This window comes from Paramisgurnus dabryanus, chromosome 11 (genome assembly GCF_030506205.2).
Source record: "Paramisgurnus dabryanus chromosome 11, PD_genome_1.1, whole genome shotgun sequence".
Lineage (NCBI taxonomy): Eukaryota > Metazoa > Chordata > Actinopteri > Cypriniformes > Cobitidae > Paramisgurnus > Paramisgurnus dabryanus.
Genome location: NC_133347.1, coordinates 26,016,448 through 26,030,236, shown reverse-complemented (window position 1 = coordinate 26,030,236; position 13,789 = coordinate 26,016,448). Strand labels below are relative to the sequence as shown.

Below are 13,789 nucleotides of genomic sequence, written 5' to 3'. Positions count from 1 at the left end.
GTTAGGCTTTTTGAAAAAAGTATTAATGGCAATTTAACACAAAGTTATATATTAACAGTAACACTAATTGGGGCTTAAAGGTTTAACTTGAGTTTAGTTCACGTAAATGGTTTGATTTTGATGGCTTACATTTCTTCCCCGCCACAGAAAACCACCACAGGTTTATCAATGCCATCAAAATTATTATTTTGTTTTTGTTTGTTGATCACGAAGTACGAAGTAGATGAGGAAAACTGGGATTCCGTGTGAATTTAAAGCGTCGCCATTAATGTTTACAGAGCTTGGAATGGTGTGCTCTGATTGGTTAAGCAGATTTATTGCATTCTGCAGAGAAGGAGGACTGGGGTTTTTCATGGTTTGGACAAAAGGGAGAAAAGATGACAATATCTCGGCGGATATTGGATTTTGCTTAAAATTGAAGAATTGACTTTGTAATACTGACCTTGATACAATAGTGATTTTGGTGGTAACTATTTTTTTTAATGTCGTTTATCACGTTTTGGATCCAAACTGTTCAAATATACATCTATCTACAGTAGTTATGCCAAACTCAATATTTCTAATATATAATTGGATTGAGCCTGAAATTCCTGCTGTCTGCTTACATGAGCACCAAAGATCAGTCTGTTAAAGCACGAGTGTTATTTACAAATCAAAGCTCTGACAATGCAGGGCTCCAGACTGCCACCAAAATTTGAGAGTGTGCCACTGAATTTTACATCCAGTTGCACATGTGCGACCAGTAAATTTGACCTTTTTTTGGATGTGACACTGAATTTAAAACAGAACATTGTACTTTCTGCATCTATCATCAAAGTATTTATTAGTAATACAGTGTATTACTTAGTAGAAATGTGAATATTTGGTTAGCATGTTGATTTATGCTATGTGCTCCTAAATTTTCTGGTTGCGCCCCTAAAATTTTCAGTTGGGGGCCACTGTGCTCCTAGGGAAAAAAGTTAGTCTGGTGCCCTGCAATGTCAAACTTTCGGTCTCCTACCGTCAATGTCTGAAATTTATTGTTTTTACCAAAAGCGAAATGAATCTTTATTTTGGCCTCGTACCTTGTCTAAATGTAACATAACCAGTAAAATGCAATTACAGTGAATTTTTCACACCAAAAATACTAAACTGAAAGTCTGTTTGGTGGGAGTTATGCATTCAGGGTTGACACAAGTGTTACTCTAAGTGGTTTTCTTACTTTTTTGGAGTACTTCAGGAATGTCAGTCATGTGGCACATTTCTGTGATGTCTGTTTGCCGTATAGCCTGTTTGTGTGTCTGGATTAAAGTTATGTGGAATAGCATGACAGATGTTCTGGAGAACAGGTGAAGGCACTTTACCTTTCAACAGCAGCCAGTGGTTCACAGAAGTGGAAACTATGAAGTACATCTATGGCATGTCAGGCAGATGTCAAAATTAAACCTGACCAAATGTGTCTCTCTCTTTTCTTGCATCCTCTGTCTGTTTTCAAGTTTATATTTTGCCTCACACATTGTTTCTCATCCACAGCAATCTCACAAGCATTGGGAAACAGTTTCCAGTCACACGATGCCGTTTAAAGTAAATCTGATTGGCCCGTCTCCATGGGGATTCAGAATATCTGGAGGGCGAGACTTCAAGAAGTCCATAACTGTTTCCAAGGTAATTCCTGTTAACCAAAGCAACTGTCCAGAACGTGATACAACAACTTATTTAGTGAATAAAGAAAGTGCTTATAGATGATACTATTGTCTATCGATGATAGTCAGACATACCGATAGCGGTCCTATATGATGATAGTTGACATGTTTGCCCTTTATAGTTTTACTTTTTGTTTATCATTATAGTTTCACATTAACATATGCATTGCGTGCTTTTCCTCACATGAGATGGTTTGTGGGCTTCACTTTGCATGCAAGAAAGCTTGTAACACATGGCATGGTTTCCTTCTTGCCCCTGAACTTGTAATGCGCATGACTCTGACTCTTCCTCCACGAAGTTTGTGGTCGTGACAGTGTTGCCCTTAGAGTGAACCAGCTTCTTTTTTTGTCCACCAATCAAGTGGCTTGTTTTACATTTGTAAAAATTAACAAATAAATGAGTAAACTATTGCCCCGCCCCCTGATACACTTTTAGTGTAAAATGACACTGGATGTGTTAAAAGCAAAAAAATTGTTAAAAATGCACACATCCTTTCTTAGTCCTATCGTCAGCCTGTGAGATCGTGGATACACGATAGTACACTCGATCTCACTATGAGGTATCGCCCAACACTAGTGTACGCACCTGCCCAAACATTTTACTTTTTGCTTGCTGCTGAAACAAAACAATGTCCTTGGAAGTTCTGGGAAGTGTGAGGGGAAATTTTGATGGTCAGGCTATTGTTTTGTTTCTTTTTAACAAGGTGAAACGCTTCTTAACTTGTACAAATGCAAATGCCTTGCTATTTATTTATGCAGGAAATTACAAATAAAACATCAAAGGGTGAGAACCAGAAGAGCGTAAGTGACATTTCACCAACTTTACAGGATGACCAATCTTACTTTGTGTACGAATTTCAATCTTTTATAACTTGATTAAGAATTCACACGGTCCTTTTGACAACAGTAAGAGCTCAGCGAGAGCTTTAATTTAATATATACTGTGTATATCTCCATTTCACCCAAAATGTCACTTACGCCCTTCTAGTTCTCACCCCTTAATATGATCTGTGTGTATTTGTGAGAAGCAACGTCAGATGATAACACAGTTTTCTGTAGAAGAAATTATTTTAGTTGCATGTGGCATTTTAAAGGAAAACTATCTAGAGCACAGACTGTTGTTGTATTCTCCCCTAAGCTTTGCTTCTCAACTCTTCTTTTTTTGCATTTTTCAAAACTGTGGTGAGAACTGATCAGTGCTAAAACGGGTCGCTTACAGTATGACACTTTTTTAACCACAGAGATTATACAGAACTCAAACAGCTAGTTTTAGTCTGCATACTAAATACACTCTTAAAAGTTAAGGTGGTTCATGATGACAAAGAACCATTTTTGACTATATGGCAGTGGTTCTCAAACTGGGAGATGAGCCCCCTTGGTCCCAGGGGCCCCTAGTTTTATGACATTTTTAAAAATACATTTTACATTCTAAGTTTGAGATTGTTTGATGGCATACATTTTCTTGGGGGGGGGCACAAAGGGATGGGTGGGGGGGTGCATGGAGAAAAGTTTGAGAATGGTGTCATAAATAACCCTCAGCATACAACGAAAAAAGAAATAAAAAGATTCTTTATTGAAAATATTTCTTTAGATAATAAAATGGTGTCTAGAACTGGTGCTGAATGGTTTGACACTTTCAACACTTTATTTTCATCAGACTGTTGTGAAACACATTTTTCTGTTGGGAAATTGAGAGTTTGTTGTACTTCTGCCACTCAGTCTGGAACCAATTTTTTTCCTGTGCTTTGGTTCATTTTTTTCTCAAATTCAACCAAAACAGTCTGTCCCAACTAAAAACAAAGTTCATTCCACCAAAAATGTCTTCTGTCTCAATATCTAGAAACAATTGACTTTATACCGTACCAACTAATAGAGTCTTTATTTTCAAATCCTGATCACATCTTGATTTTAAGCTAAAATGTTTTGGATTGTAAACCTGTATCTTAAAAACTTAGACTTTTATATGTGCTTACCTCATTTGCCACTATCACTATCAGTTTTTTGTCGTTGTTTACTAATAATCTTGCTTACTTGTCTAGACTGCATACCATGTTCAGTCTCTTCACAGTCTGTTATTGCAACACCTTTCATGTTGTGCAACAGTGTATGTCGGTCATAGGCACTATTGTGATGTATTTATGTACTTCTTGGAGCAAATCTCCTGGTATGGCAAACTGTACATTTACATCAAGTTCTGTGTAACATTGCTTTAAACTATCTACTTTTGTTGTTCATGTTAAAAAACCTGTATAGAAGTAAGGGTAGGCACTCTGATGATTTTATATTGTGATCGAATCTTAGAGAAGTCCAGTATCCACTTTTTAAGCGAATTGCACAAATATTATCTAATGGTCTGCTGATTACAATTTTATTATTTTAAATAAAGTTTAGTACATCGCCGTCACAGGTTCCCTTATATCATCTCATATTTAAACATCAAATGTCAAGAGATACCAGAGCGCGATACGAGCATATCTTGACTGAGAACAGGTGAGAGGACGACATGAGACAGCTAATCGCTAAAATAATATTATGAAGCTTGTGCTTTGGATGGACGTGTTTCAAACGAGGGGCAACCTTCCGATCTCTCAATACAGAAGTGACTTAAACTGCTATTCATCGACTGGCCACTTGAGGCTGGCTCCAAAAGGGAGTCAATTCCCATAGACCACCATGTTAAAAATGCCCAACTTTACAGTAGAAAATAATGTTTACAGCCTGGTACAAAAATTGGTTTTGGTCTGTATAGCTAATTTTGCCCTTCATGACAGTGAGGGGGTGAATTTTTTTGTAACTCATCCGTTTAAATTATTAAGCCTTAAACTTCTACATAATTAAGGGCGTGGTCGCTTGAGTAACGCTTGAACAGCCACTGCTGTCACTAGAGTTGCGCTGGGGGGTGTGGTTTAAGCAACCAGCCACCTCAGCTTCACCCACGTCCCTCCTCTTTACCCATTTTCGGTTTTCCGCGAGTGACGCGCGGCCAAGATGGGGATGGCAGGCAGCGCCTACTTTAAGCTTCAAAAACGATCTTCAAAAAACCAATGGGTGATGTCATGGACACTACTTCCATATTTTTTACAGTCTATAGCACGCTGTTATTGTGCACATACACAACATGAGTTAAAGCAACACTATGTAGTTTTTTACCTTTAAATAATGTCTCTAAAATTATTTCAGTGATAGAACAACTTTTAACTGGACAAATTGTACTGTTGCTGCAACCTGAGCAGCCTCCTAGCTGCTACAAGCACACTCTGAAAGTGGCGGTGGAGGGTAGGAAACACAGCCCGCCCTTCCCCCTGCCTGCAGAAGAGTGTCTGATACCAGGCACTGTTGCGCTTTTCAACCACATGGGGGAGCTGTAAGTCATTTTAGATGGAAACTACATAGTGTTGCTTTAAACTTTCTCTCCAGCACATAACTTAGTTTAAGTCTTGCATTTTGTGCAGATATATGCACGTTGCATAATACAATTATGTTGTATATAAGGCTTAATATTATGTAGAGTGCGTCATATAGAAAGTGCATCAGTTTGTATTTATTAACCCTTTAGTTTCACTTCATCACGCAGCTTTTCCTGTTAGAGGTTTCTATTAAAAACATTTAATTTATTAATTATCTAGTATGTGTTTATTTTTCTGTCATAGTTTTTTCAAAATTAGGTTTTATTTGAGTGTTTTAATAAAAATATTTTTATTTTCACATGACGTATACGCCTCGCCCCTTTGATTGCCCCGCCCCCAAGTACTCGTTTTTCAGACCTATGAATTAATAAAAATGAAAAAATGATATAAATGTACAAACCTACTATATACAAGTTTGGAACAAGAATACAGTAAATCTACATTTTAGAGTGAACTGCTCCTTTAAAGACTCGAATGACTCCTCTTGGTCTCTGTGTTGTGTCCTCAGCAGCAGAAGAGAATTTGATGGTCTCCTTGCAGTAAAAAAGGCTTTAGTGTATAGAGGGGTTGAAGAGAACAGCATGGTTTGTTTTCAAGAGGGCTACAAAGGGCCTTATGGTGAGAATGAAGTTGCAAGAGGTTGGCATTGGCACAAGGCTTCTGTTCCTATCAGTGTCTCCTTTTATTGCTGTTCCCCAAACGTTTCCTTCCTGACTCTTCAAGCTACAGTAGTGTGCGTTACAGCTGTTTAAAAAAAATAAGTAAAGGTTAGTTCTATTTACTAAGTCTTTTATTTCCTGTAACTTAAAGTCTTTGTGAAAGATCTTATATTACTGTCAGAATATTGGTTAGGTCACAAAGGCAGTACCCTTTAAAAATGTCCTTATATGTACCATTTTGGTACAGATATGTGTACATTTAGTACCAGTATGAACTCTTTTTGAAAGCGTACCACTACACAGCTACATAATAGACAAAATATCACAACATACTTTGGTGTGTTTTAAATAGCTTTAAAATAATTAATGACAGAAGACGACGGTCTGTTTTGCACAACATTTCTTTAAACATTTACACGCTGCATGAAGTCATTATATAATTGACAAATGGGGGTTTTGTGTGTGAAGTGAGGCATACAGTGATCGAATTTGACGCGCTTCATTGTGTGTCTCTGTGGCAACAGTTAGTTTTCACTCAAGCAGGTGAAATTTTTTTCCCAAAATAGGTTGAGCCCTGATTATCTGTTATTGTCTGGTAGAGCAGTGCAGACTTCATGTGTTCGAACCTCAGGAAACACACCTGGCATAACAAAATGTATAAATTAAATGCACTTTTGAAAGATGTTTTGTCTTTTTTAACATTTCTTTGAACTCTTACCCCTGGTTTCACAGACAAGGCTAAGGTAGTCCCAGACTAAATGCGTGTTTCAGATCTCAACTGAAAATAAGACGGATCTTAAAATATACCAGTGCCATTGATTTGTCTCAAGATACACACCAGTAATGTATTTTTCTTTGGCATGTTTATAAAAAAATGCTTAAACATCTTAATTTACTATAACTTAAGGCCTAGTCCTGGCTTTAGCTAAGCCTTGTCTGTAAAACTAGGCCTTAAAGTAGCATGAATACGAACATCTGGACAATGATTTAAAAACCCGTTAAAATGCTGTTTAAAGGATTATTATCATTTATTGGGTTTTATGACTTTTAGCCAATGTCAAATAACATTTTCAGCCATCTGTATGTTAACATACTTTTTAAATATCTACAAAATTCACTTTGCAGATATAAACATTTAAAATATATAATCCCTTTTTACACACATACATGAATACATGAAAATGTGTCATGGGATTTGATTTTGGTTCATTCACACTTCCAGTTATTTTCTAGGATCTGTGTCTAGGATCACGCATCCTGTAAAAATCCCGTAAAGAAACCTGTAATGTGTTTGCAATCATGCACTTGGTGGATGTTTTTCAAAATTGTTTGTCAAGAAAATTGCATATCTGCATATAAAACCCTGTGTCAATAGATGAACGATAACTACGTTGTTGCGACGACGTGTGTCGAAGACGCACCTCTTACATCATTGTTCCTGCCTTCTGTTCACACAGGACAAGTTTCAGAAATGTTACGGCAATGTTACTATAATTCCCCATTTCGTGAGCGATCCCTGGATCACATTTCAAGATGTGTTTGCATTTACATAAAACTCACTCTGGCTGTTTTATTGCAATTCTCTTGGGTTTAGGAAACACTTCATAGACAAATCTCCAATCCAAAGCTCTCTAAAATGAGTGTACCTCCCTGATACCAACCACAAATTCCTTTCAAGTAGCTCATTGCAGAAACTCATGGTTTTTGACTGTGATAAATTGATTGGCTAATAACAAATAAGATGAGCCATCTGACTTTGTTAGAAGGACAGGTCTGTATATGTTCAGAAAGAGTTTGTTAATTTATTGACTTGATTGATGACTCTCTTTGTCTTAAGGTGAACACTGGCAGTAAAGCAGACTCGGCTTGTCTTCAGCCTGGTGATATCATCATGGAGATCAATGGGCAGGACACCAGCGATATGCTGAACGTAGAAGCACAAAACAAAATCAGGAGCTGCACGACACAGCTGAACCTGCTAGTGGAAAGGTAACGCACACACAATTAAAGGACACAGACCCACAACTATTTGTGCCCTGTGTATGTTAGTACATTTTTCTCTTCTGACCTAAGGTCTCAGACCAGGCCAGAAACAACACTGGGCCAACAATGGGAAACTTTGTTTGTGTGTGTATCTCCCGTAACCCATAGTATTAGAGGAAGAGGGTGTGTGTGTCTGCCCTCTACTAGCTGAAAGAGTTTATGAGTTAAGATTTATGTACATGTCTGCTTGTCCTTTCATATTTTAGAACAATCTACCTACAAATAACCTGCCTGTGCGATAGTGATAAGACTTTTAATAATATATCTAACTCAGGTTAAAATGTGAAGAATCATTACAATGAATGAGAATTTCGCTTAGCTGTTTTTGAACCTTCACAAATGAATGTTTACTTTAAGACAAACCAGTGGCAGTCAGCCAGTTTATCTACTAAAACCAGTGCATTCATGCCAATGGAGGCTGTAGCTGTTCTAATAATAGTTTCAAAATCATTCAGTTTTTTTTGTTTTGTGTTTTTATTTGATTAAACACTTTGGGGCGGTTTCATGAACAGGGGCTCGTTCTTTGCACGTGGATTACTCGATTATCTTGATTTAATTGTTGACTTCATCTTGGATTATTTGGTTTATTTGCTGTTATAACAACGGGTCCATAAGCCTAAACCTGCTCGGGATCAGGCTTATTTCATGTAAACAAGATTAGATCACACCTTTTTTAAGACGGGTTGAAGCAGAAAGTCTGTCGCAGTCTTGTCTTCTCCATTCTAACAAAAGCAATCTGCGTTAAGATGCATGATTCATATAAAATGCTTTTTTTATTTAAAACAAAATAAAAAAAGTATAACCTGAATCCTTTAGCGAAGTGCTTTTAAAAATATAATACATTTTTTTTTAAATTTTCTGTACTTTTCTGCAACTTTTTGTGTAACAGGTGTTTTGATTATTATTATTATTCTTAAACGAATGACAAGACAAACATGCTTATGACTAGGGATGCACCGATAGGATTTTTTTTGGCCGATACCGATTTAAACAGACAACTTCTGGCCGATACCGATGCCGATATTAAACACTTGTATACAATACTATACAGTTGGTCTAAAAGCTAGTTTATTTCTGCATCAAATTATTTTTACTGAACATGGATTGGATCCAATTAACATTCAACTGACCAACATAATAAGAGAGGCACAAATTAAGCTAAAGCAAATATAATAAGACAGCATGACAACCTTCAAAGGTGGTTTTTGCTATTCAGCATTTATTTTATTAACAACATTAACTCATTTTTTACATATAATGGATTTCTTTATGCAGTTAATTAATAAACAATCGGTATCGGCCTTTCTCGTGCTATTGCCGATATGCCGATGGTTTCAAATTCATCAAAAATCGGCTGATAAATATCGGCGGCCGATACATCGGTGCATCGCTACTTATGACCACATTCATTTTAAGTTTATTGAAATTTTCCTATATAAAAGAAAGCAATCAGTCATCTTTATCCAGCAGTAACAGATGTGATATACAATAAAGAATATTACTCCGTGTAAAATACACTTTTCTGTGAAGACTATTCTACTATAGATATGTATTGCCTTTTCATGCGGTGCACGGACGCGCAATGAAATCCTACCATACGAATCATCAACAGCAGGGGTTTTCAAAGAACCGAATTAGCAAGATCATAAATGGCGAGATCTGAACATCTCAGACGCGTCATTTCACCTCAGATGTAGTAAGCGACAGTATGAACAACGTAAATATTAGGTATATTAGGACATTTTGAGTCATTTTTACAAACATACTTCACAAAAATTACTGTGCATTTTGAAACAAAACAATGGCACTGATAAATGTTAAGAAATGTCAGTGCAAGATGTTTTTAAATTGAGCCAGCTCAAACATGCATTTTTGTCTGGGACTAGGATAAGCCATATTCAGCATACCATGTAATCGATTCAGTACAGGTGCTTGATTAAACATGTTTTTTACCACTTTTATAAAAAACAATTGCAGTTAGATACTTATTAAAAGATCAGCCTTAGTGTTCCTAGTGAAATTTAGATAATACTTTAATTACGTTCTTTCTCAGTTACGTCTCAAATTACTGTAGTAATTTTATATTTTACTTAATAGATCAGAAATATTAACTGTCAAATATTTGGATTGGTCCGGGTGTTTTAAGGCCCCTCTCTATTGTCTCAAATGTGTTGTAACTGTTGGCTTTGAGTTATAGAGTCAACTATTACTGACCCCTGGCCAGATCTTTCCAGCTGGTGAAGAACCTTTGATGTTTGGCTCATATGGTTTTTATTTTTTTCCGCCTTTCGCCTTCTCTCTCTTTTTTTATTCACTCATGTTTTCATACAGGCTGCATGTGTGATGGTTTTATTTTAAGAATATGATGAAACTATGGTCAGAACGCTGCAGCACATTGTCATGCTCTGATGAAACACCTTTTGAAGAATGCATTTGACCTCTCACACAATAGTTGCTTCATAAATCAAAGACATTTTTCTGACACAGTTGTACATGATATTAGCCATACTGTGCCTTTTAAATGTATAGCTTTTATATAGGTACTGAAATTTATATTAGACTTTATTTTTTACTTCAGCCTCTCCCGAGTTTGAATGAGATGCCAACAGCAGCTCAAGACACAGAGCTCCATTGCTGAATCAGGCCCTTGTGTGGCTTTTAATGCTAAAAGAGCTTTCTGTACTGAACATAGGTCATGGTGATTAATTTTCAGATAAATAAACACATTCAGACATGTGATGCTTCCTGGTTAGGAGTCCTGCTGATGCATTACACAGGACTATGTTGTCTTTTTTATCACGTTCGTCAACATATTAAGCGTTCTGGATTTTTGTTAAATGGTACCACTATCCGTACCAAATCTGAGGGATTGAGGTTAGAAAACATTGCTACCCACAGTTTGCCAAGAAAGGCAGTATTGATAACATTGTAGCCTGGCTGGATCTATGTTATGTCAGTTATACTTAACTGCTTGAGGTGCTTTGACATTAAGTTGTTGAGATAAGGCAGCTTTTAGTCCAGGTTACCATTTAAAAGCGGCAGCCAAAATTGTTATAAGACAAATTAACCTGGGGTTTTAAGTTTAAGATTACAGAAGCAATATGTTCTCAAATTTGTTAGCATTAGATTGTATTGGATATCTAGTCTATTAGTAACAGCAGTGCGTTGTTTCTTTAATTTGATTGGTTAAGCTGCATTTTCTGATGTGCCGACGTTTCTTGTCTTTGTGTGGGCTGTCTGGAAAATTAAACAGAATTTTGTCTGAAATGTTTTTCATTTGATATGAACTTGTGATCATTTTATACAGTTATATAAACATTTAGTCACAGTAGCTGTGTTTTCATTAAAGCAGCTTTTTCATTTCAGTAGCTGTATTTTTCATTTGCGCAAACTTCAACATTATTTTCAAAATGTTAATGAAAAACTATTGCGTAATGGCAGTGTTTCCATTAACAGATGTATTTCAACGAAAACATAGTTTTGTTCTCTTGCCATAAGTCATTCTACAAACCAGGGTTTCACTTCATCACGCAGCTATTCCTGTTAGAGGTAAAATCATTTAATACATTAATAATCTACTATTTGTTCATTTTCTGTCATAGTAACCCTACAAACCATGGTTTGACTTCATATGGCGCCACGCAGACCGACATGTGCATGACATCAAAATACCACGAGAGCAACTTAAACATCGAGAGCAATCGAATCCCAAATAACTCTTGCTTTTTATGTCATGCGCTTGTCGGTTCTTGTGATGCCACATGAAGTCAAATACACCTCTTCTGTTATGTCTTCCAACCAAACATCGCGCTATATTTAAAAAAAGATCATGTGACTTTTTCACACATCAGTTGACCTGCAAATACTAAATCTGTTTCCATTAGCAGTTTTGTGATTTATTCCTTTTTCATATTGGCTAAAAAAACCACCTCACCCGAGCGTAAAAAATGTGTTAATGCAAAATTGTCGGGTTTCCAATGGCCGCATTTTTTATTCGCTATTTCAGTTTGATCGATTCGAAGGGTAATGGAAACATACTGTTATATTGAGTATCAGCACTGCTCTGTTTTCCTGCTGCTGAATCATAGCCATGCAAATATTCTGTATAAAAGTGTTCATGTGATTTGTAAAATCCAGTAAACCATGTTTAAAAAATGGACCCAAACTATGCAGAAGTTTCAAACACCACTCAAAACATTTTAAACATAAGTGAACATTTGTTAGCTTAAGATTTAAGAGCGCTCTTGTTTTCTTTTCTCCACACAGGCCAGCTTTACCCTCTCCCAGTCAAACTAATGGAATAACCTCTCCAGAGCAACTGGTGGGCCGCTTCCAGGTCAGTCTTCCATTAAAAGAGCAACCATTAACTTTGGAAAATCCAAAGGGAACTGTGCCGTTTAGTATATCCAAATCTTAATGTCTCACTAAATCTTTATGCAATTTAAGATGTAACATAATCTCACTTCCTAAGCAGTATATATTAAAGAGACTTTGCCAGGAAGTGATTATTTTACCTGTCTAACTGATGCTTCCAAGACTTTCAAATCATTCCTGGAGTTTTGAGAGATCCTCATCTATGTTAGCCAGCTAACTTAGTAGTTCATTGGTGAAATACAGTGAATTGAAACTCTTTGGCCAACTACCCCACACTTAAAGAAATAGTTCACCCCAAAAAAATGAAAATTCTGACATTATTTACCCGTCCACCATGTTGTTTTAAACCTGTATGAGTTTCTTTATTATGTTGAACACAAAATAAGGTATTTTGATCATAGATTTGACACAGTTGAATAAATCCTGATTTACAAAGTGCAAAAAGCAGGTTAAACTGAATCATGACTAGCAACCCACCTGAACCTCCAGCTGACACAATGATTGCTGTTTGGTTGTGTCATAATGGAAATGTATACTTTCATGCCTTGTTTCAGCTTAACCTGGCAAACTGTAAATCTTTGATAAGCAGATAGTGGTTAATCTTCTTCTAATAGAAAGCAGACATACTGTATCAATCTCATTTTTTCATTCTGGCTTTAACACTGAGACATAAAAGGAACATTATAAATCACACCGGTTATTGCATTTTATGTGCATGAGGGGCTGCTGACAGTTGTAATGAATATTCGGATTCAAAAGGACTGTGAACCTCGAAGGTCTCGTAGTCCTTCTGTTCGACCACGTGACAACTGTGTGGAAAAATTTGGCTACTTTTAAGGCAGTTTACTTCGAGATATAGAGAACAAAAATTTACTTTCAAGTTTGATCAATATATTTCTAGTTTGCAAAAACCAAAATTGATCTTGTGCGTTTCCTCTGGTTGTACAGGAGGCTGTACAAGTGAGTCGAGATGAGAATCAGAACTACAGGGAATACACCATCTCCAGCCCAGCATCTCTTTCCCCCGGCCCATATTCACCATCCCAGTCACCATCCACCCCGGATCGCAAGTGGGGCAGGATCACACCCAACAACAGGAGGTATCATAACTCAATTCAGTGTCTCACACTCCAGTATTAAAATGCTAATTACAGCAGACCCAAAAAATACTCTAGTTTAGTATAAAAAATCTGTGACAGCTTTAAATCTCAATTCCTCAGTTTTGCTGTACAGGTGCTTCTTACATAATGGAAAAACATCAGTCAAACAGTTGCCTCTGGATTCCTTAAGAAGTTCAAAGCGTTAGTTTGTGAAGATCATATTCCATCAGCTGTACCATATTTTCTCATAGAGGAATCTGCACTGGGTTGATCCAGAGGTAACAGGTCATAGTTCAGAGATTCACTGTAGATTAAACATTCATTTGTCTGTGCCCTAAAGGCCCTCGCGTATACACACACACAAATGTGAACCCTTCTTCACCTGTTTTTGGCTAAAACCCTGTAGCAGTCTCACATATTTGAGTTTACGAGTAGATTCGATAAGATTTAGTGAAGGACTCGGACTAGATTAATTCTGATTTATTTCTGACATCTTTCAATACGATGTGTGTTGTATGCATTTT

At 36.7% G+C, this 13,789-nt stretch overlaps 1 protein-coding gene across 2 annotated transcripts in view; it reads left to right on the top strand.

The window, feature by feature from the left end:
• pdlim2 (PDZ and LIM domain 2 (mystique)) overlaps nt 1–13,789 on the top strand; it is a 76,309-nt gene that overhangs the window by 19,529 nt on the left and 42,991 nt on the right. For both annotated transcript variants that reach the window (XM_065247592.2, XM_065247591.2), the window contains exons 2-5: nt 1,513–1,644; nt 7,586–7,737; nt 12,058–12,127; nt 13,114–13,265. In XM_065247592.2, the coding sequence (XP_065103664.1) occupies nt 1,552–1,644; nt 7,586–7,737; nt 12,058–12,127; nt 13,114–13,265 (467 nt within the window). In that variant the 5' untranslated portion in view covers nt 1,513–1,551. The remainder of the gene's footprint in view (nt 1–1,512; nt 1,645–7,585; nt 7,738–12,057; nt 12,128–13,113; nt 13,266–13,789) is intronic.